The sequence below is a fragment of the Schistocerca nitens genome, chromosome 1 (genome assembly GCF_023898315.1).
Source record: "Schistocerca nitens isolate TAMUIC-IGC-003100 chromosome 1, iqSchNite1.1, whole genome shotgun sequence".
NCBI classification, from domain to species: domain Eukaryota; kingdom Metazoa; phylum Arthropoda; class Insecta; order Orthoptera; family Acrididae; genus Schistocerca; species Schistocerca nitens.
This window is the reverse complement of record NC_064614.1, coordinates 1,005,654,392-1,005,679,218: the sequence shown is the minus strand read 5'-3', so window position 1 is coordinate 1,005,679,218 and position 24,827 is coordinate 1,005,654,392. Positions and strand designations below refer to the sequence as shown.

Sequence of the window (24,827 nt, the reverse complement as noted above, 5' to 3'; positions counted from 1 at the left end):
GCAGCTGGGCAGCAATATGACAGCCATCCTGTGCTTGTCAGCACTGTGCCAATATTGCTGCCACAACCATCGGTGTGCCTGAAACCTCTGTCCACCACTTGAGCATCCAGGCTTTCGGACAGCACAGTATGGTGCCTTCTTCATGGAACTACGATGCTGGGGTACAGCCATCCCCTCATATTCCGAGATCCAAACGAGCAACTCCTTCAGCCCGTGATGCTGGGGTGAGACGGTATCTACCACATTCACGGCCACAGCATCCAATGCTATGTCTGGAACCTGGAGACTGTTGCATCGGAGAAGCTTTGATGGTGTATTTGCCTCACTGGCCACCGACAGTGCCAGCATCATAGTGTCATGAATGTAAACGAATAGCAATGAAGAGGTTCTCATATCTACGAACTACGTTCTTCTCTGCACCTGCATCCATCTTTGGCAGAGAATCGCCGCCCACACTCATCCACCATAAAACTTTCTTGTGATTAGCATCACAAGTGTGTGTTCTGGAACAGATAAACGCTAGAAAAATGCCTTGTGCAGGTGTACGTGACTGGTAAATGTTTATAGATGGTACTTATGACGGGTGATCAACAAAGCCTGAGGCAGGTTCTTTTTTCCCACATGTTAATTACTCCATTTCAGTGTTTACATAATATTTTTCAAAGTAATCGTGAGAGGTGGCACACTACTGTCTCACTTTAACAACACAGTCAGCTTAATATTCCTATTTTAGATCATAATCTAGGTGTTCCTCAACACCACATTTTTTAGATAAGGAAATTGTGGGTAGAATGTTCACATAACTGCATGTGTAGCCTGTAGAGAACTTGTACCCGAGGAGCTATAGTGGAGGCGACAGAGAACAGGCGGAAAGATGGATTGCAAGTCATAAATTTTGAGTCCAGCGACTTGGTTGTGTGAGTGATTCTGGGAAGCAGCGCTCTGTGGATTCTACCTGCAGAGGGATTTCGGGCCACGGTACTCCCAGCATTCTACTTAGAACGTCAGTTAGCAATGGGTGGAGAAAGCCATTTAAGAGAGACTGATGTGATCTGAGCTTTTGTGCAAATGGTGGGTACGTCATAAGACTGAGCATTCTCATGTTAGAAGCTGGGACAATACCGACAGGGCGGCTATTGCATGTGTGTAGTGGAGGCAAAACTGTAACCTCACTGACGCTAGGAAGTCACCAGGTTCTTTTAGTGAGTGGCAAAAACATAAATTTCATGGCCATGGCTGTCTGGGAAGCTTAACAGCCTTCTTTCAGAAAATGGAAATGGTCGGCCAGGAAAGATTAGATCTTTCCATAAATGAGGGACTGTGGTCCCATATAGGGAGGCACTTCGTGCCGGAATATGGCCATGCTTACCATGACAGCGACGCCTCCCTAGTGTAAAATCTTCTTTTTTCATACAAGGGAGATCTTGAGTGGCTGATTAGCTCCTTTGAGGATATGCAAAGCAGAAGCTAGCTGCCCCAGTCTTGGAACCCTGGTTCAGTGTCTGGATTGGATACCAGATCAACAGAACAGTCAAGAGGGGAGAGTCAACGAGTACAGGATAGTTCGATTGGTTTGCACAATATGGAGGCGGTTTCGTTTTCGCTACTTCTGGTCATCGCCTGGTGGAGAACTTCAGGTCTTTCCCTAGTGGGTGAGACTGGTGGTCTGTAACTTATAGTGGCAGTTTCGAAATGTAGTAATTAAATGTAGTAATGTAGTAATTAAATAGAGTAAGTAACATACGTGAAAACAAAACCAGTCTCAGGCCATTGCAAGTACCCTCTATAAACATTTACCAGTCACGTACACCTGCACAAGGCATTTTTCTAGAGTTTAGTTTTACCAGAAGACACACTTCTGACGCTAAGTACAAGGGAGATTTATGGTGGATGAGCGTGGGCGGCGACTCTCTGCCAAAGATGGATGGAGGTGCAGAGAAGAATGCAGTTCGCAGATAATGCGTATCACCTCGGAGATACCGTGTGTCACGAGCGTGAACTTATTCGTCCTGAGTCAGCTGTCTGACGTTTGACAGTTCCAGCATGCACCGTCACGCTTGTGAGTCAAGTTGGTTGGGCCAGACCAGCGAACAGGTACACCTCACACTGAAACCTGCCGGGATTCCACGACTCTGATAGAGAAGTTTCCCACATTTAAATAATCAGAACGCTAGTCCACGTAGTTTGCAAGTTTTCATGGACGCGTCAGAACATTATAGGTGCCACAGTGCGTCGTTCCTCGTCCACAGCGCGCCGTATTCTGCTGCCACCTGAATCACGGTGGAAGGGTAAATTACTGCTGCACCAGCGTTGGGTTGTTAAGTGATATTCACAGCTTCCTGTTCTCCGGTGAAGCGTAGTTTGTGGTGTACTAGGTTGCAGTTGATTATATTTGAATACAATTGAACCTCACACTGGATGCATGTAAACAAATCCAGATAGCGTTGTAAAAGGAATTAATTTAAGGGAGAATCTGTGTAACTTCGACCCCAATTAATGATTTGCCAATCAAGCATCATTTGTTTTCTAATTTGTGTTTGTCATTTTTTGTATGATTTATTGGCTCGTTGTAGTTACAAAAAACTTAATAAAAATTGTCGTTATTTTTATAAAATTAAATACGCCACTCTTCTCATTCACATTCCCTCGACTATTGACTGTTGTTATTTTCTTGTAGTGATACATGGGTGCACCAGCAATTGAAGGTTAAATCTTATTAAGTTAGTTAATCTGATTATTTATTTGAGTTTTGAAAGTGACCGTAGACATAGGGAACAAAAGTGCCATGAGTAAATTCACTAATTTTGTACATATGAATTAAGGGTGAAGCTCACGATTTGAAGGTTATTGAGAAGATAATACTTTTCTTCATGTGCAGATAGTAACATTTAGCAACACTCGGACTTATATTTATGCCAGCCGCTGTGGACGAGCGGTTCTAGGAGCTTCAGTCCGGGACCGCGCTGCTGCTACGGTCGCAAGTTCGAATCTTGCCCCGGGCATGGATGTGTATGATGTCCTTAGGTTAGTTAGGTTTAAATAGTTCTAAGTCTAGGGAATTGATGACCTCAGATGTTAAGTTCCACAGTGCTTAGATCGATTTGAACCATATATTTATGATTAAAGCAAGCGACAGCCCTGCTGGTGGAATGCACTTTTTTTAGCGTCTCTGCCATTCCTCGAATACATGCTGCAAGCCATTGTCAGGTGCTTGAGAATCGCCTCACATTTCTTGAGCAGTGCTGCAGAGTTCTCAAGTCGCATGCACCGATGTTTTGTTTTAGTGATAGGAATAAAAGTATCAGAGGGTTGTGACAGAGGCGGATGCGGTACAAAGCTAATACTGAATCGAGCCAGAAAGGCCACGCCTTGATTTACGACATGAAGTCGCGCATTGGTCATGATGTAATCGTCAGGCAGTCCGAGAAAGTACTGATCGTTTGCTTGCAATGTGCTTACCCAGTTTAGCCAATACTGACGTGTAGTATGCTGTTGTGACACTAGTTTGAGGGGGAAACTGTATGCTGGTAAATGATTTGAGGAGAGTCAAAAAACATAATCACTTTCCCTGGAGATGGAACAACTAGTGCCTTTTTCGGTGTTGGAGAACATGGCGATTTCCACACCTAGCTGGCTCGTTTTCCTTCAGGATCATAAAGGTGTAGCCAAGACTTGTGAGTGTGTGAGTTTTATTTTGTCAAGTTGCGCAATGGATTGATCCAACATGTACCCTTTGGATCCTGCAAGAAATAATTTCCACCTCACACTGCTACAGAAGTCAGACAGACGCTCGTAATGTACCAACAAGAACTGCTTGAAAAACATTCAGCAACAAATATCTTCTGGAGTCGTCCACTGTAAGGAAAAGACTAGTGGATTACTTGGGTACGGGATTATTGCCAGTTAGTGTAAGAAAAACATTAAACGAACGAAAAATATTAATTATTACAAAAAATTCTGAGAAATAAAGTGAAACTTTTCTCATAAATTAATAAATTTCTGGGTTCTTTTCGGAACAGTAGATTGCCTCTTATGGATAGGAATGCTATTAATTTAAAAAGTATGGAAAGGTTCTTTTCTCCCTTTTCTTTAAGAATGTTACTTACTCAGAAGAATGGCTGAGAGCCACGTGTACACAACTTTAATAACTTTTCTGGGTACAGTCAAGGCTGTCACGTGAGAAATGTAACGGAGTGTACTGTCATGGAGGACAGATGGGGCTCGCATACACTGTACCGGACAATACCGTGAGCTGTGACGTCTGGTGCCTGCGTCACTCGCTGCTGACAAATAACACAACTATCTCTTTCTATCTGGATTGAACTTCGCCAATCAAACTCTCCCTATGCCTTGATGAAGTCAAGGACTATTGGCCCCTAGGCTAACTATTGGCGTGGTACACCGGTCACATAACCTGTCCACTGTGATGCCACTCAATATTCGCTCGCAGGCATTTAACTAGTGCTCTGTCCATGTTCACACCGCACAATAAGTGTGGCGACCAACACAGTGAACAATGCTTAATCGCGAGCGACTCAGTATAGAGTATCACTCCGATTCGCTAACGACAGAGGTGCTCTCCCAGTGAAGTACTGAGGAGAGACTTTGTTCCTCGCTCTTTGCATACACGTACGAGCTCACTCGCTGTTGTTACATGTTCCCACTTCAAGAGCGACAACGGAATGGCCCCTTTTTCTGGAAAGGTTGCAAGGGTATATCATTTGCTGTCTTCCCTCACTCCTCTGGCTCTTTGTGTTAGAAATATTCCACCAATCAGCGTTGCTCTTTTAAACGGGAGAATGACGTTTCGTTTAAGTCGACCAATGCGGGAAGATGTAGCATCTCCGTTAGGTGTATACTGTCCTCCTGTGAGAACTCCGTAGCTACACAGTCGGTCCGTCAAAAAATGCGTCTTCCGGGTGCTCCCACAGAATGTAGTGGAATTTGCTTTTAAGTCGAACACAGGGGTTGTTATCCTTTCGCTCTGGCAAAAGCTGTCCTCTCTCTGGGCGGTCGTTCCGGACGAAGTAAGTGTGTGCCGACCCACCCCTCTGAAGGGACAGGCCTCCCAACAGGTCGGCCACCTCCCTAGAACGAAAATTCCTGTGGCCGTCAAGTTGTGTATGCCAGCCTCGACTTTTTCAACCTCAGTGTGCACTTGCGATTTACTTATTAGATTTGCATATCACTTACATGAACTGATACAAAATTGACTCTACCTTATCGAGTTTGGGTTCGAATGAAGCGTCTTGATGTGCAGAATACGATTGTGAGGACGGAATATGTAAGAAATGAAGGTCAGGAGACCACGCCACCTTACAGACTCATCACGGGTGATAATCAATTCCAAAATCGCATCCCCACCTTCAGCAAAGAGCAGCAAAGAGACACAGGCTTTTGTTCGGTATTCAACAGATGTGGCACCCAATGGGCACATACACTGGCCATATAGAGACGACCGTGCATAACCGTGAAGACATTGCAACACTAAAATTTTCAACGCTCCTCTGAAATTACGTAATGTAAATCCACTTATTCTTACGGACAGTCACAGTAGCTGTGTTGATGCTGACTTCATTCGCAGCAGAAACCTCAACACCAGGCCCACCTTGCTTAACACAGGCAATTCGTCCTACTTCACGAACCTGCCAAAGACTATTGCACGAGATAGTGCATCGTCATTGTGCTCTTGGTGTAGTTTTTCGTAAGTTTCAGTGACTGTATGGTTTAAATGAACATGCGAAAAGCAAACAGCGTCAACTAAACAGGGCATTACTGGGAACATACCGATACTAGAGTTTTGCTGTCTGTGGACATTATGTCTAAAAATACGCTCTTTTCAAATACCGGGTGATCAAAAAGTCGGTATAAATTTGAAAACTTAATAAACCACAGAATAATGTAGATAGAGAGGTAAAAATTTACACACATGCTTGGAAAGACATGGGGTTTTATTAGAACCACCCCATATTGCTAGACGCGTGAAAGATCTGTTGCGCGCGTCGTTTGGTGATGATCGTGTGCTCAGCCGCCAGTTTCGTCAAGCTTGGCCTCCCAGGTCCCCAGACCTCAGTCCGTGCGATTATTGGCTTTGGGGTTACCTGAAGTCGCAAGTGTATCGTGATCGACCGACATCTCTAGGGATGCTGAAAGACAACATCCGACGCCAATGCCTGACCATAACTCTGGACATGCTTTACAGTTCTGTTCACAACATTATTCCTCGACTACAGCTATTCTTGAGGAATGATGGTGGACATATTGAGCATTTCCTGTAAAGAACATCATCTTTGCTTTGTCTTACTTTGTTATGCTAATTATTGCTATTCTGATCAGATGAAGCGCCATCTGTCGGACATTTTTTGAACTTTTGTATTTTTTTGGTTCTAATAAAACCCCATGTCATTCCAAGCACGTGTGTCAATTTGTACCTCTCTATCTGCATTATTCCGTGATTTATTCAGTTTTCAAATTTATACTGACTTTTTTATCACCCGGTATTTATAGTACAGATGGAAACCTATGACGGAAGCTACAGGAATAAGTGAGTCTCAGTCTTTGACGATGAGCCCTCACAGAATCATTTCCGTCAGTGGCTTCATTTATAATCGCGGCAACTAGACTCGCACAGCCCTAAGGGCTTCACTTTGTGAACTTAGACTGCGCCGCGCTGCTGACCTGTACGAAGCTGACGCCGACCTGGTGCGGCCCGTTGGGGTCGTTCCGGGGCAGGCCGGCCTGCTGCGCGGCGGCGACGAACATCGGCGCCAGCGGAGAGCGCCAGGCGGCGGGCCGCACCGGCACCGGCCCGGCCAAGCCGCGGAACTCCGCCGAGGCGCCGAAGTCCGCCGGCAGCCGCGCGTCCTCGCTCCTGTGCACAACAGACACATAGTTCGGGGTATCTGTGGGTCACTTTTACTAGGCTAGTGCCCGCCACATGACATTACAGTTTCACTACAAACGGAAACAGAATTTATATACAGCATAGGCATTTCGTGACTTAAACGAGTCTAGTTACACGATGAAGTGGCAGGTAGCCGTCCATGGCCTTATCCCACGATCCAGTCCAGCACCTGCGTGAAGTAATTTGGAGAAACCAAAGAAAACCCAAGGCCGGATGCAACATCTCTCTAACGACGTATGTGTCGACGAGTTGCTTAACCCTAATGTTCCTACCTTGTTTGCCGGCCGGTGTGGCCGCGCGGTTAAAGGCGCTACAGTCTGGAACCGCGCGACTGCTACGGTCGCAGGTTCGCATCCTGCCTCGGGCATGGATGTGTGTGATGTCCTTAGGTTAGTTAGGTTTAAGTAGTTCTAAGTTCTAGGGGACTTATGACCACAGCAGTTGTCCCATAGTGCTCAGAGCCATTTGAACCATTTTGAACCTACCTTGTTTATGTCACGATAAAGAGTGGACACTGGAGCCTCCAGCCTCTCGAGTACAAGGTCAGTCTCTATAAAGCATTCAGTTTATCCTGTCTTGTTTACACATTCTTTCAACGACTTTGTTTAATAATGGAACAGTGTCATGATCAGAAAAACCACTACACGTTGAATGGCTGCAAATAGGACGTTCTTATTCACAGGAATTGTACGTTAGTGTCTGCTGTAGAAGTGAGTAGCATATGAACCATGTCGGCCTGCGCGTTCAGTGTGAAAATGGATATCAGGTGCAACACTACCTACCGATAAAGTACGCCTGCAGCTCTTTTTGTCGGTGTAAAGCGAGGGTAATTGATTAGTGTGACTTGAGCAGACGTGCAGGAGGCTAGACTTAGGACGACGCCTTCCCCGCTGTCCACATCGACTGCAAACTGCTACGGCCCCCTTGGAGACGAGGAGATGTCCACCTCCACAGAAGGGAGCAACAGAAGAAGACGCGTTCGCACCGGAAAACGTGCTCGAGAGGGCACACCAGAAGACTTACGCCCTCCCCCCCCCCCCCCCACCCCGGGGGGAAAACGCGTAAAGACGATGCCGCTTTGTCGGGAGGCGGCAGAAGTGGAAACACCCCAGCCGCTGCCCGCAACCCAGCTACACCCAGTCAAAGCACAGCAACCGCTGCGCAAGAACAACTGTCTGCATTCGTCTCCACACTCTCTGCAGAAATCGAAAAGGTCTCGCACCTTCAGAGAGTAGCCGAGGCAGTGCTGATGCCAAGCCGGCGGCCGCCCATCAGCCGTCACAGTTAAAGCGCTCCCTACCCTGTCCGCGCTGGGAGCAGCGAGGATGGCCTGTCATGGACCGCCACAGCTCACTGCAACGCAGGCAGCAAAGAAGAAACGCAATCCTGAGAAGGGAAGAGAGAAGACATCAAAACAAAGAGAAGCAAACAACTCACTCAACACCAGAGAAGACATGGAGGCAAAGTAGGACTCCACCTACTCAGGGGTCGGGAACCCCGGATGAAACCCGGCCGTCGTCGTCGTCGTCGTCGTCGTCGTCGTCAGGGGTGGCAGCCCGTCACGTTTTCTAATGGCATGGGTTACGTACTCATCGTCTACTTCTCCGCCTACTTTTGACAAATGTGCAGAAAGATCCTAGAAGGCAATGGTGCATAGAAGAGCGTCCCTGGGGACAGGAATGGCATCAGATAGTGTTTTCAGGCAAATAGAGGTTCTGTTTGTTTGAAAATGAGTGCTGCATTTTGGTTCGCCACAGGCAGGGGGAGCGGCATCACAGTGCATTCGCACAAAACATACAGCGCCAATTCAAGGCCTTGTGGTGTGGGGCGCTATTGGCTACAGCCACAAAACACAGTTGGTGTGTCTCCAGGGCACTGTGCCCAATGTAACCTACCTGAATGACATCCTGAGACATATAGCAATACCCATTCTACACCACACCCCAGAAGCCAGTTTTCAGCAAGAGAATGCAAGACCACATGTTGCTATACGAACACATGCCTTCTTGCTGGATCTGGATATCAGCCTTTTGCCCTGGCCAGTCATTCGAAAATGTGTGAGATATGATGAAACGATGGGTGCAGCATTGTGACCCAGTGCCAACCATCACAGATGAACTTTGGAACTAGGTGACTGCAACATGGATGGCTATGCCACAGGACGCCATTCGCGTTTTATGTACGTCGATGCCATCACGCATGGAGTAGATTATCAGGGCCCATGGCGGACCCTGTGCTTGCTAGGCAACAGGACACGTGCTCAACCGAGATGACTGAAATTCTAATCATTCATACTGAACATACTAATGTACATGTCCTGTAAATGTTAACGTCATATCTGTAGTCATTCAAGGTACGTTGTTCTTCTGAATCTTAGTTACTACTGTCGGATTAAACAGACGACTCTTCACGAGTTGCGGTAATGAAATAGACAATTCACACAAGGAAGAGCAGCTTCAAAAGATATGTGGACAAAACTATTTGAAGAAATTTTACACAAAGAAGATTAATCACAAATGTATCACCAGCTGGCTAAAAAGATGGTCGTAAGGAACACAGAATATATGATCCTCGAGTGGAACAAAGCGAGCGGTCGACCTAAACTTCAGTAGTGTACCCTGAGGTCACAGAAGTCATGGGACAGATATGCAAACATGCAGATGGCGGTAGTATCGCGTACTAAAGGTATAAAAGAGCAGTTCACTGGCGGAGCTGTCATTTGTACTCAGTTGATTCATGTGAAAAGGTTTCCGACGTGCTTTTGGCCGCAGGACGGGGATTAACAGACATTGAATGCGGAATTGTTACTGAACTTAGATGCATGGGATAGCCCACATCGAAAATCGTAAGGTAATTCAATATTCCGAGATCCACAGTGTCGAGAGTGTGCCGAGAATACCAAAACGGAAAACGCGATGGCCGACGGCTCTCAGTTACCGACCGCTAGCTGCGGCATTTGCATAAATTTGTCAGTGCTAACAGTTAAGCAATAATGCGTGAAGAAACCGCAGAAATCAATGTGAGACGTAGGATAGTGCGGCGAAATTTGACGTTAATGGGTAACGGCAGCAGACTACCGAATTGAATGCCTTTGCTAAGAGCACGATATTGTCAGCAGAACCTCTCCTGGGCTAGTGACGATTTCGATTGAACCTTAGACGACTGGAAGAAAGTGGCCTGGCCAGATGAGTTTCGGTTTCAGAAGGTAAGAACTTATGGTAGGGTTTGAGTTCGCGCAGACCCTACGAAACCATGGATCCAAGACGGCAACGAGACGCTCTGAAAACTGGTGGTGGCTACGTAATGGTGTGGGCTGTGTTTACACGGAAGGAACCGAATCCTCTGGTCCAACTGAACAGATCTTTGACGAGAGCTGGTTATGTTAGGCTTCTTGGAAAACATTTGCAGCCCCACGTGGACGTCATGTTCCCAAAAAATAATGCAATTTTTATGGATGACAATGTGCCATGTCACTGATCCATTGATGTTCGCGAGTGATTTGAAGAATGTTCTGACAATTCGAGGGAAGGGTTTCGCCACGCATCGAGCATTTATGGGGCATAATCGAGAGATCATTTCGTGCACAGAATGTTGCATCGGCAACACTTCTGCAACTATGGACGGCTGTAGAAGCAACATGGTTCAATATTCCTGCAGCGGGCTTACAATGACTTGTTAAGTCAATGTCACGTCGAGGTCCACTACGCCGGGCAGGAGGAGGCCTGACACGATAGTATAAGTTATCCCGTGACTATTGTTGTTGTGACTTGGCAAGACAGCCAAGTCACTGGGAGGTAGCCGAAAGGCACGCGTTTAAGCTCACGCAGGCTGGCGTGAGGTCTGGAACAGGTAAAGTAATTATACTATCAAGAAAAGTGCGTAGCTGCTGGAATACTTAACTTTAATCCATAATTGGTGAACATCGGTCTGACGGTACATGCATCACAAGATTAATAGCAAATGATAATGGCGCCTTGCTAGGTCGTAGCAAATGACGTAGCTGAAGGCTATGCTAACTATCGTCTCGGCAAATGAGAGCGTAATTTGTCAGTGAACCATCGCCAGCAAAGTCGGCTGTACAACTGGGCCGAGTGCTAGGACGTCTCTCTAGACCTGCCGTGTGGCGGCGCTCGGTCTGCAATCACTGATAGTGGCGACACGCGGGTCCGACGTATACTAGCGGACCGCGGCCGATTTAAAGGCTACCACCTAGCAAGTGTGGTGTCTGGCGGTGACACCACAATTGTCATATCATTATAAATGACTGTTTAATCAAATGATGATCTAATATTGTTATGTTATCAGTAAATTTAAGTGTGAAGGGTAAAACTGAATAATTGCACGTTACGGATTCTGAGCGAAAAGAATAAAATTAAATTGACTGTCCAATTTTAAGTTAGTCAAACTGTGCCCATGAACTCGCCCTGTGACTTCACTTATATGCAAAAAAAAATATGATCAAATATTTCCTAGCATTAAATATAGATGTCATAAGTACTATGTAATTATGTCAGGAGAAACAAAACTGGCGTTCTAAGAATCGCAACGTGGAATGTCAGATCCCTTAATCGGGCAGGAAGGTTAGAAAACTTGAAAAGGGAAATGAGTATGTTAATGTTAGATATAGTGGGAATCAGTGAAGTTCGGTGGCAGGAGGTATAGACTTCTGGTCAGATGAATACAGGGTTATAAACAAAAAATTTAAAAACAGGTTCAAATGGCTCTGAGCACTATGGGACTTAAAATCTGAGGTCATCAGTCCCCTAGAACTTAGAACTACTTTAACGTAACTAACCTAAGGACATCACACACATCCATGCCCGAGGCAGGATTCGAACCTGCGACCGTAGCGGTCACGCAGTTCCAGACTGAAACGCCTAGAACCGCTCGGCCACACCAGCCGGCAAATACAAAATCAAATAGTGGGAATTCAGGGGTGGGTTTAATAACGAAAAAAAGAAAAAAACGCGAATAAGCTAGTATGAACAGCATAGTGAACGGAATGGACTCAAGACGTCAACGAGATGCTCTGAAAACTGATGGTGGTTACATAATGGTGTGGGCTTCGTTTACACGAAATGGATCCTCTGAAAACTGGTTGGTGGTGGTTACATAATGGTGTGGGCTGCGTTTACACAAAATGGACCCTCTGAAACTGTTGGTGGTTACATAATAGTGTGGGCTGCGTTTACACGAAATGGACCGAATCCTCAGGTCCAACTGAACAGATCGTTGGCAGATGGACACGAAACCCATGCCTTCCACAGTAGTATACGTTTATATGTCAACTAGTTCCGCAGATGATGAAGAGGTTGAAGAAATCTATGATGCGATAAAAGAGATTGTTCAGATAATTAAGCGAGAAGAAAATTTAATAGTCATTGGGGACCGGAAGAGGAAAAGGAAGAGAAGGAGAAGTACGTGAATTTGGACTGGGGGTAAGGAATGAAAGAGGAAGCCGCCTGGTAGAACTTTCCAAATAACACAACTTAATCATAGCTAACACTAGGGGGGAGAATCGTGAAAGACGTTGTATACGTGGACGAGTCTTGAAGACACTGGAAGGTTTCAGATAGTTTATGTAATTGTAAGGTAGAGATTTAGGAACCAGGTTTTAAATTGTAAAACATTTCCAAGGACAGATGTGGACTCTGACCACAATTTATTGGTTATGAACTGTATATCAAAACTGAAGAAAGAGCAACAAGATAGGAATTTCAGAAGATGAAACCTGGATAATCTAAAAGAACCAGAGGTTGTAGAGGTTTTCGGAGAGAACGTTAGGGAACGATTAATAAGAACAGGGAAAGAAATACAGTTCAAGAAGATTGGGTAGCTTTGAGAGATGAAATAGTGAAGGCATCAGAACATGAAGTAGGTAAAAAGACGAGGGCTAGTAGAAATCCTTGGGTAAGAGAGGAGATATTCAATTTAACTGATGAAAATAGCAAATATAAGAATGCAGTAAATGAAGCAGGCGAAAAGGAACAAAAACATCTCAAAAATGAGAGACAGGAAGTACAAAATGGCTTAGCAGAGATGACTAGAGGAAAAATGAAACGATGTAGAAGCATGTACTGTACCACTAGTGGTAAGATAGACAACACCTACAGGAAAATTAAAGAGAATTACAAAGACAGTACGAAGCAAGTACAAAATGTCTTAGCAGACATGAATAGAGGAAATATGAAACGATGAAGCATGTACTGTACCACTAGGGGTAAGATAACACCTACAGGAAAATTGAAGAGACCCTTGGAGAAAACAGAACCACATGTATGAATATCAAGAGCTCAGGTGGAAAACCAGTCCTAAGAAATGAAGCGAAAGCAGAAAGGTGGAAGAAGTATGTAGAGGGTATATAAAATGGCGATGTACTTTAGAGAATATTAAGGAAATGGAAGATGACGTAGATTAAGATGAAATTGGAAATATCTACATCTACATTTATACTTCGCAAGCCAACCAACGGTGTGTGGCGGAGGGCACTTGACGTGCCACTGTCATTACCTCCCTTTCCTGTTCCAGTCGCGTATGGTTCGCGGGAAGAACGACTGCCGGAAAGCCTCCGTGCGCGCTCGAATCTATCTAATTTTACATTCGTGATCTCCTCGGGAGGTATAAGTAGGGGGGAGCAATATATTCGATACCTCATCCAGAAACGCACCCTCTCGAAACCTGGACAGCAAGCTACACCGCGATGCAGAGCGCCTCTCTTGCAGAGTCTGCCACTTGCGTTTGCTAAACATTTCCGTAACGCTATCACGCTTACCAAATAACCCTGTGACGAAACGCGCCGCTCTTCTTTGGATCTTCTCTATCTCCCCCGTCAACCCGACCTGGTACGGATCCCACACTGATGAGCAATATTCAAGTATTTTCTAATGCTGCAACTTCTCTGCATACTACAGCATCATCCGCGAAAAGCCACACGGAACTTCCGACACTATCTACTAGGTCATTTACATATATTGTGAAAAGAAATGGTCCCACAACACTCCCCTGTGGCACGCCAGAGGTTACTTTAACGTCTGTAGACGTCTCTCCGCTGAGAACAACATGCTGTGTTCTGTTTGCTTAAAAGTTCTTCTATCCAGCCACACAGCTGGTCTGATATTCCGTAGGCTCTTACTTTGTTTATCAGGCGACAGTGTGGAACTGTATCTAACGCCTTCCGGAAGTCAAGGAAAATGGCATCTACCTGGGAGATTGTATTTAATATTTTCTGGGTCTCATGAACAAATAAAGCGAGTTGGGCCTCACACGATCGCTGTTCCCGAAATCCATGTTGATTCCTACAAAGCAGATTCTGGGTTTCCAGAAACGACATGATACGCGAGCAAAAAACATGTTCTAAAATTCCACAATAGATCGACGTCAGAGATATAGGTCTATAGTTTTGCGCATCTGCCCGACGACCCTTCTTGAAGACTGGGACTACCTGTGCTCTTTTCCAATCATTTGGAACCTTCCGTTCCTCTAGAGACTTGCGGTACACGGCTGTTAGAAGGGGGGCAAGTTCTTTCGCGTACTCTGTGTACAATCGAATTGGTATCCCGTCAGGTCCAGTGGACTTTCGTCTGTTGAGTGACTTCAGTTGCTTTTCTATTCGTTGGACACTTATTTCGATGTTAACCATTTTTTCGTTTGTGCGAGGATTTAGAGAAGGAACTGCAGTGCTGTCTTCCTCTGTGAAACAGCATTGTAAAAGGTGTTTAGTATTTCAGCTTTACGCGTGTCATCCTCTGTTTCAACGCCATCATCATCCCGGAGGGTCTGGATATGCTGTTTCGATCCACTTACTGATTTAACGTAAGACTAGAACTTCCTAGGATTTTCTGTCAAGTCAGTACATAGAATTTTACTTTCGAATTCACTGAACGCTTCACGCATAGCCCTCCTTACGCTAACTTTGACATCGTTTAGCTTCTGTTTGTCTGAGAGGTTTTGGCTGCGTTTAAACTTGCAGTGAAGCTCTCTTTGCTTTCGCAGTAGTTTCCTAACTTTGTTGTTGAACCACGGTGGGTTTTTACCGTCCCTCATAGTTTTATTCGGCACGTAATTGTCTAAAACGCATTTTACGATTGCCATGAACTTTTTCCATAAACACTCAACATTGTCAGTGTCGGAACAGAATATGACACTACGAGAAGAATTTGACATAGCACTGATAGAGCTAAGTCGAAACAAGGCCACGGGAGTAGACAGCATTCCATTAGAACTACTGATCGTCTTGGGTGAGCCAGCCATATCAGCACTCTTACATTTGGTTAGCAAGATGTATGAGATAGGCGAAATAACCTCAGGCTTCAAGAAGAATATAATAATTTCAATCTCAAAGAAAGCAGGTGTTGACAGGTGTGAAAATTACTGAACTATCAGTTTAATAAGCCACGGCTGCAAAATACTAACACGAATTTCTTACAGAAGAATGTAAAAACTCGTAGAAGCCTATATCGCGGAAGATCAGTTTGGGTTCCGTAGAAATGTTGGAACACCCGGGGCAATACTGACTCTACGACTTCTCATAGAAGATAGGATAAGAAAAGGCAAACCTACGTTTGCAGCATTTGTAGACTTATAGTAAGATTTTGACAATGTTGACTGGAATATTCTCTTTCAAATTCTGACGTGGTAAGGGTAAAATACAGGGAGCGAAGGCTATTTACAATTTGTGTAGAAACCAAATGGCAGTTATAAGAGTGGAGGGGCACGGAAGGGAAGCAGCAATTGAGAGAAAAGGGTGAGTCAGGGTTGTAGCCTTTCCCCGATGTTATTCAATCTGTATACTAAGCAAGAAATAAAGGAAACAAAAGAAAATTTGGAATAGCAATTAAAATCCATGGAGAAGAAATAACTTTGAGGTTTTCCGACGGCATTTTAATTATGTCAGAGACAGCAAAGGACCTGGAAAAAGCCGGTGAACATAAAAAAAAGCAAAACGAGGATAATGGAATGTAGTCGAATTAAATCAGGTGATACTGAGGGAATTAGATTACGAAATGAGACACTTGAAGTAGTAGATGAGTTTTGCTATCTGGGAAACAAAGTAACTGATGATGTTCGAAGCAGAGATGATATGAAATGTAGATTGGCTTTGGCAAGGAAATTGTTTCTGAAGAAGAGAAATTTGTTAACATCGAGTATAGATTTAAGCGTCAAGAAGCCTTTTCTGAAAGCATACTCATCAAAAAAGTTTTTTATCACCCCAGTTCCCAGAACTCTTGAAGATAAACGTTGAGTTCCCAGAACTCTTGAAGATAAACGTTGACTGTGGATACTGTATCACAGACACAACCCCTCTGACTGTTCAGAGCCGTCACTAAGCCCGCCCAAAGATGTAAACAACCATGCATGAGCAGCGCCTATTAGACGGAGGGGGTCCGACAGCCGATCAGTTCCAGTCATTGCACCAGGAAGGAGGTACTCGCCTCGTGTTGTCTGTAATTCAACCATTCCTAGACGGTCAGTACCGCGGTTCGATCGGGTACGTGTTGTTACTTTGTGCCAGGAAGGGTTCTCAAAAAGGGAAGTATGGATCCGTCTCGGAGTGAACCAAAGTGATGTTGTTCGGACATGGAGGAGATACAGAGAAACAGGAACTGTCGATGACATGCCTCGCTCAGGCCGCCCAAGGGCTACTACTGCAGTACGTAATCGCCGATCAATCACAAGCCAACCAATCAGAAGCCGTCCACTGGCTATAAAAATGGCTACCACAGCAGCAGTGAAGACAGTCAGTTGCTCCTGATGATGGCGATTGGGGATACCATCGAAAGTTTGACATTTTATCCCGAATTGACGCGGCAAGAAAACCGCGATGTTTTACATACAAATTTTAGCTGTTAAACTTGTGGTTCAATTTATAGCCATTGTACTGGTGGCGGCGGCAGTAATGTAGAATTCTTTGAGCAGTTCTTTTTCACTTTGTTTGGTAATTAGACTTCAACACTCCTTTCTTTCGATGTAACAGTGTGCCATTGCCACAATTGCAACGTACATAGTATTCTGCCACTTTTATTCATATACCAGAAATTTGAAGAATGTGTATGCTTATTTCATGCTTTTCCTTTTTAACAACGTGGTAGTTGTTATTCCGCATCATTGGATGTCGAATGTTTACGTGGAAAGTACGAAGGGCATTAGTATAGTGAGCTAAAATTATAATTTGCCAGATAAGAGAGAACTGTCTAAAGCTTTTATTCACATATTTGGCTTAGAAAGTTTTTGTGGCCTATGACGTAATAATCGGAAAGGAATTTGTGAATGAGCCGGATCATTGGTGAGAAATATATGGTTGCGTTATCGAAGAGACTGTACGGAACGAAGATCGTGAAAGGATGTTCTCCTCTCCTGATTACACTTTGCACAGTTCAGTACGTCATTTGCATCTCCGGGTACAAAATATCAGCAAGTATTTCGCAGACAAATCAGGAAAAGGAGATGTAATGATATGGAAGAATGTTTAATCCCTTAAGGTGCCAAGAATGGCACTAAGGCTGCGCTTGTTTTCATGCACCCTGGTAAATGTTCCAAATGAAGTACGCAGTAGGTCCGGAAACCACAGAGCACATATGTGTGATCCTGAACTGTTCTAAAACCCTTTGTGATGATAAGGCATAAAATGCAAAAGCTGCAGTTCTCAAAAGATCGTTGCAGAAAGATGAGACATTATTGGACAACAATCCGATGGCACGATAATATTCTTTGGAAGTGTGCGATGTGAAGAAATGACTACAGTGATAATAAAATGACAAATGCACTTCACCCAGTGAAACAAGGAAGTTGATAGCGTTTGATATAGAAATGTTTGGCAAACCTGTTGGAAACATACAATTAATTAAGTCTGTTCCGTTAACAAACAACATTCTGGTGTGAACCGTGGCTGTATTGTAAGACAGGAATTCGTAAGACTGATATCAACCAGTTAACAGATGCAGTCGGTCGACAACCCATCACTATCACTGGTTCGAAACTGACCCATCGTTTTCAAATACCTGCAGTAAACCTACGAACATGGGATGACGTATTTATGCCATAAATTTGTTATCTTTTAAAAATTACGATTCTTAAACAGGGTTAATCATCTGCATCGTCACTATTATTATTAAAGATGCGGAAATAAATAATATCCACGGTCCAGTCTGATTAATGTGATCACCGGCTATGTTCGACGTTAGCACACAGGCTGCAGGTGGCAGCACTAGCAGTGGAGGATATATAAAGCGTGTCTGGCGGACGCGGTTAACAATGAAGTCGTTGTCATAATGTGGTGACGGAGTGATTTATCTGACCTCCAAAAGGGTGTGATCATTGGCTTCCATGACAAGGGAGGAGCATTTCCGAAACGGCTAAGTTTGTGAAGTGTTCGTGTGCCGCCGTAGTTACAATATACCGTGCATGGCAAAATGGCGCTACTCAAGACCGGCACCGAGGCAACTGTGATACACCACAGGCCACAGATGACAAGGGTGAATGACGGCTGCGGAGATGTGTACGGGCGAGTAGACGTGCAACTGTTGAGCAGCTGACCGCCAGACGAACTATAGGGCTGACAACAGCGACTTCTCAAGACAGTTCAGCGAACGTTGCTGCGTTTGGGCCTCCACAGTAGGCGCCTGATTCATGCACCCCTGTTGACTACTGTTCATAGGCGACGGAGACTGGAATTTTCACACAGATACCGAAATTGGACGTCTACTGACTGGCGACAGATGGCCTTTTCACTAGAATCACGTTTTATGCCACCTAGGATAGATGGCTGATGGCGTGTAAGGCGTGAAATTGTGAAAGCAAACTCTCTGCAACAGTCGTCATCCAGGCCGGAAGGCATTCGGTGGATGACCTTGTCGTTCTGGCAAGCACAATGGATCAACACAAGTATGCATCTATCCCCGGCAGGATGGCATGTACCATCACGACAATGCAACGTGTCACACAGCTCGTAGTGTATGTGTTTGGATCGAAAAGCACCGGGCTGAATTAGCCGTGTATCCCTGGCCACGAATCTCCACGGATTTAAAACCACCTCGATCGTGGTGTTCGCACCATGGATCCTCAGCTGAGAAACCTAGCACAGCTGGCCACGACTATGGGGTTGGCAATGGGGTCCACATCTCTGTCAGTACCTTCCAGAGTCTCATTGACTTCCTTCCCGCGCATCTCGCAGCAGTCCGAGTTGCTAAAAAGGTAATTATCCATGCTTTTAACAGGTGGTCACATTAATGTGACTATACAGTGTAGAAGTCGATGTGGAAGACATAGGGGATCCAGTATTAGGGTCAGAAATTCACAGAGCTTTGGAGGATTTGAGATCAAATAAGGCCCAAGGAACTGTTAACATTCCACTGGAATTTGTAAAATCATGGGGGAAATTAGCAACCAAATGACTATACAGTTAGGTGTGTAGACGTTTGGAAAGATACCATTCACGCAATCCTCAAGATGGCAAGGGCAGATAATGTGAAACTTGTCTCAAAGTCAACTTAATAGCTTTAGCGTCGAAGTTTCTGTCAGAAGTAATATACAGAAGAATGGAAAAGAAAATTGAGGATTTGTTAGGTGACCATTGGTTTGGGATGCGTTATTTTCTCCCTGCTGTTCAATCTTTATATCGAAGAAGCAATGAAGGAAATAAATGAAAGGCTTCAGAATGGAATTGAAATGCAGGATGAAAGGATATTAATGATAAGGTTCCCTGTTGACACTGTTATGCGTAGCGAAGTTCAAGAGTAATCACAGGACCTATAGAATGTAATGTACTGTCTAATGAGTACAGAATATGGATGGAAAGTAAATCGAATAAATACGAAAGTAATGACGAGTAGCGTAAATGAGAATAAAAATAAACGTGAAATTAAAATTGATGAGTACGAAGTAGGCGAAGTTAAGTAATTCTGCTACCTAGAAGCAAAATAACACTTGACGAAGCGAGGATGACATTAAAGCAGACTAGCGCAGACAAAGAGGGCATTCCTGGCCAAAAGAAGTGCACTAGTATCACGTATAGGCTTAATTTAAGGAAGAAATTTCTGAGAAAGTACTTTTTTTAACACAGCACTGTATAACAGAGGGTGATGGGCTGTGGGAACATCGGAATAGAAGAGAATCAAAGTGAATGAGCAAGGGTTCTGAATTTTGGGTGAAGTGATAAGATAAGAGTGAAGAGATTCTCCGCAGATTCGGTGAGGAGAGGAACATGTGAGAAACATTGACAAAAAAGGGAGTCAAATAATAGCAGACTTCGATAATGGTTGAGCACGAAATGTGCTACTCTGAGGTAAAGAGGTTGGTGCAAGAGACGAGTAAGTAGCGAAAGGAAAAGTCATTAGAAACAACACGGTAAAATTTCCATAGAGGGAAATGTAATTTACTAACTTGAAATGAGCCTCACCAAGTCTGTCACGTTCATTGAACACTACGCTCAGCTAGCAGTTGGCACAGCTGTTTGATGCAAGGCCTTTTTCTTCCGTTCAAATGGTTCAAATGGCTCTGAGCACTATGGGACTCAACTGCTGAGGTCATTAGTCCCCTAGAACTTAGAATTAGTTAAACCTAACTAACCTAAGGACATCACAAACATCCATGCCCGAGGCAGGATTCGAACCTGCGACCGTAGCAGTCTTGCGGTTCCAGACTGCAGCGCCTTTAACCGCACGGCCACTTCGGCCGGCTTTCTTCCGTTCGCGTCCACATTCGCTTAAGAAGTCGATAAATGTTGACATGCAGTCCTACACACTCGCGCAGGAAAGCAATTGTGAATTCTTGTAAGCTTCCTGCATCAGAAAAGTAAGCTCGCTGGTCAAGGAGGATTACTAACTTCCTGAATGTTTACCGCAGAGGGCTTTTAGAGCTTTCAGCCAGTTAGCCTCAGAAACAAAAATGGCTCTGAGAACTATGCGACTTAACTTCTGAGGGCATCAGTCGCCTAGAACTTACAACTAATTAAACCTAACTAACCAAAGGACATCACACACATACATGCCAGAGGCAGGATTCGAACCTGCGACCGTAGCAGCTGCCTGATTCCGGAGTGAAGCGCCTAGAACAGCTCGTCCACAGCGGCCGGCTGAAGTTTCGAGAAAGAAAAGGGGTGGGTGTCGCTTGAGAATGAATTGCTAATAACTATCAGGTTTAAATTAAATGATGGGTGTATATTTTATATGTTTCTTAAAGTGGTAGATACACTTGTTAATGACAAAAAATCAATCCTTATAAATTTTCTGCATTATGGTGAAACTAGTGTGTTTAGAGTATAGTTGTTTATAACTCAGTGTGATTTGTGAAAGCCTAGTAAGACAGTTTACAGCATACAAAGTTTTCATTTTATAGACTTTAATTTTTATCGAATTGAAAACAGAATTTACTTCTGCAGACAATATTTCCAGATTTAGTATTTTTGCTAAGAAGTCGGTAATATGACAGAACACGGTGCAACTGCACAGCAATGTTTCATATTTGTTTGGACTACTGATGTGAAATAAATATTTTTATAAGTTCCTCTCGACATTCATATCTAAATCAAATTTTCATTTCTTGTTTCTTCCATTAAATACACTTTTCAGAATGACATTTTCACTCTGCAGCGGAGTGTGCGCTGATATGAAACTTCCTGGCAGATTCAAACTGTGTGCCGGGCCGAGACTCGAGCTCGGGACCTTTGCCTTTCGCGGGTAAGTGCTCTACCAACTGCGATACCCAAGCAGGACTGACAACCCGCCCCCACAGCTTCAATTCTGCCAGGTAAAGGTCCCGAGGTCGAGTCTGGTCCGGCACACAGTTTTAATCTGCCAGGAAGTTTCAAATACACTTTTAATTATCATCATCGAAGTTAGAACAAGATTAAACAAAATTGTGTATATGGATTTGCACTTCTTCCGGAAACTTCAAATACCTTGGTGAAACACTAGAAATGATTGGACATAACAGAGACTCAAACGAAGAAAGTAAAACTAAACTGACCAAGGCATACAAAGTAGTGTGGAATCATTACAACAAGAAGTATATCTCACAAAAAGCCAAATTACGCCACTACGACACGGTGGTGCTCCCTGGGGCACTATATGCAGCAGAGACCACACGAATCCTAGGGCATACACGTATCAGACAACTAGAAAAAGTAGAACGGAAAATACTTAGGAAAATATTTGGCGCAACTAACAACAATGGAATATGGATCAAGAAACCTACAGAGAAACTATACAAACATACGGAGACAATCACAGAAAAGATTAGAAAACGCAGACTACAGTTCTATGGACACCTATACAGAATGCCATCACACAGACTGACCAAACAGATCTTTGACTGGGTAACCACCGGCCGTTGTGGCCGAGCGGTTCTAGGCGCTTCAGTCCGGAACCGCGCTGCTACTACGGTCGCAGGTTCGAAACCTGCCTCGGGTATGGGTGTGTGCGATGTCCTTAGGTTAGTTAGGTTTAAGTAGTTCTAAGTTCTAGGGGGCTGATGACCTCAGATGTTGAGTCACATAGTGCTCAGAGCCATTTGACTGGGTTACCACTAGAAACAACAAATGGGTGGCAGAGGTAAAAAACGACCTGAACCAACTCAACATAACAAAGACACAATAACCGACAGAATACAATTCAGAAACATCATTAAGAAAAGTAAACTACGTGAGATACAATGTGACAAACGAACAGGCGTAAAATGGACCGAAGAACGCAAGCAACATCACAGCCGGAAGTTGAAATAAATATGGGCAACCAAAAAGGCAATCAAGATGAAGCCGAAGGCACAAAGCCGACAAGAAGCATGGACAGAGGACCGAAAACAGAAACACAGCGAGCGAACTATATACAGGGTGTTACAAAAAGCTACGGCCAACCTTTCAGGAAACATTATTCACGTACAAATAAAGAAAAGATGTTATGTGGACATGTGTCCGGAAACGCTTAATTTACTTGTTAGAGCTCATTTTAGTTTCGTCAGTATGTACTGTACTTCCTCGATTCACCGCCAGTTGGCCCAATTGACGAGAATCCGCACGCAATTGGGCAATTACGTCATCGACACAGATTTTCTGTGAACGTTTGGGCAGGCATTGTTGGTGATGTCTTGATTGGGCCCCATGTTCTTCCACCTACGCTCAATGGAGCACGTTATCATGATTTCATACGGGATACTCTACCTGTGCTGCTAGAACATGTGCCTTTACAAGTACGACACAACATGTGGTTCATGCACGATGGAGCTCCTGCACATTTCAGTCGAAGTGTTCGTACGCTTCTCAACAACAGATTCGGTGACCGATGGATTGGTAGAGGCGGACCAATTCCATGGCCTCCACGCTCTCCTGACCTCAACCCTCTTGACTTTCATTTATGGGGGTATTTGAAAGCTCTTGTCTACGCAACCCTGTTACCAAATGTAGAGACTCTTCGTGCTCGTATTGCGGACGGCGTGATAAAATACGCCATTCTCCAGGGCTGCATCAGCGCATCAAGGATTCCATGCGACGGAGGGTGGACGCATGTATCCTCGCTAACGGAGGACATTTTGAACATTTCCTGTAGCAAAGTGTTTGAAGTCACGCTGGTACGTTCTGTTGTTGTGTGTTTCCATTCCATGATTAACGTGATTTGAGGAGAAGTAATAAAATGAGCTCTAACATGGAAAGTAAGCGTTGCCGGACACATGTCCACATAACATATTTTCTTTTGAGGAATGTTTCCTGAAAGTTTGGCTGTACCTTTTTGTAACACCGTATATATATATATATATATATATATATATATATATATATATAGGTGTGTGGGTGTGGGAGTGGGTGTGGGTGTGTTATTTTTTAAATTGACCCTTCTGTAAAATTTTCAACAGCAAAAATGTGCTGGTAATAAAACTGAACATGTAAGATATAACATGTAAAATCAGACAATGTACGACCTGCTATGTAACAACAGGAAGAAGGTCTTTACTTGAGAAATAAATAAAATAAAAACTTACTTCGAGGACGGGGTGAGACTCACTTGCGGAAGTAGGGCAGGACGTCGCGGTAGGCCCAGCCGCGGTTGCCCAGCCTGGCCCAGTGGTCGTAGTCGTGCGGGCTGCCCCTGGAGTGGATCATGAAGTTGATGGCGGAGCTGCCGCCCAGCGCCCTGCCGCGGGGCCAGCGGCAGCGGCCGCCCTCCATGGCGCGGCAGAAGCGCGCATCGCGCTCCGCCCGGTAGCCCCAGTCGAGGGGCGAGCCCGGGCCCGCAGCGATGCTGGCCGCCAGCGGCACATCTGCGGCCTGCGGCGGCGCGCCGCCAGCCTCCAGCAGAAGCACCCGCCAGCCGCGCACCTCGGACAGCCGCGCCGCCAGCGCGCAGCCCGCCGTGCCGCCGCCCACCACCACGAAGTCGTACCGCGCCGGCGTCTCCAGCTGCTGCTGCTGATGCTGCTGATGCTGCAGCTTCAGCGAGGCAGCGCACCGGACCCACAGTAGTACCGCCGTCACCCACATCATCACGATTACGCCCTGGAACAAACAGCCACGGTGCGTGACGCCTTGATGCTGAGTAGACTGCGTACAGAGTAACGTGGCCGATAGATGCACAGTCGGCAGGCCAAGCTTGGGAAGAATGGTAGTGCTCAGGACTATGGGCAGGTGGTCGACTCGCTGCAGGATAAATGCTGAGCGTTGGAGGGCAGTGCCGTTCTAAACTGAATCTACACTTATATTTTTTGTAAATATTAAGTGGACTCCCACACTTGTATGGTGACCGTCCAACAAGACCTACTGTCACCTCTGCTTTGGTTAGTATTTAAAAACAATTCTGCTGAAAATGCTAGAACAGCCGCGATTTATTTTCACTTGCCTTCTTAACCATATGCAACTGTGGTGTGCGTACTGTAAGACCTTCGGTACACACACCACCAGATTATTTGACTTGTCGCTTAACGAAGTAGGCGAGTGTCAGCA

At 44.8% G+C, this 24,827-nt stretch overlaps 1 protein-coding gene across 1 annotated transcript; it reads right to left on the bottom strand.

Moving 5' to 3' along the window:
• Positions 1-6,642: 6,642 nt before the first annotated feature.
• On the bottom strand, positions 6,643-24,371 carry LOC126219119 (glucose dehydrogenase [FAD, quinone]-like). The gene is made up of 2 exons (XM_049942143.1): positions 23,893-24,371; positions 6,643-6,871 (listed from the first exon to the last, which is right to left on the bottom strand). Exons 1-2 carry the CDS (start codon positions 24,369-24,371, stop codon positions 6,643-6,645), a joined length of 708 nt encoding a protein of 235 aa, XP_049798100.1.
• Between the last annotated feature and the right edge of the window lie 456 nt (positions 24,372-24,827).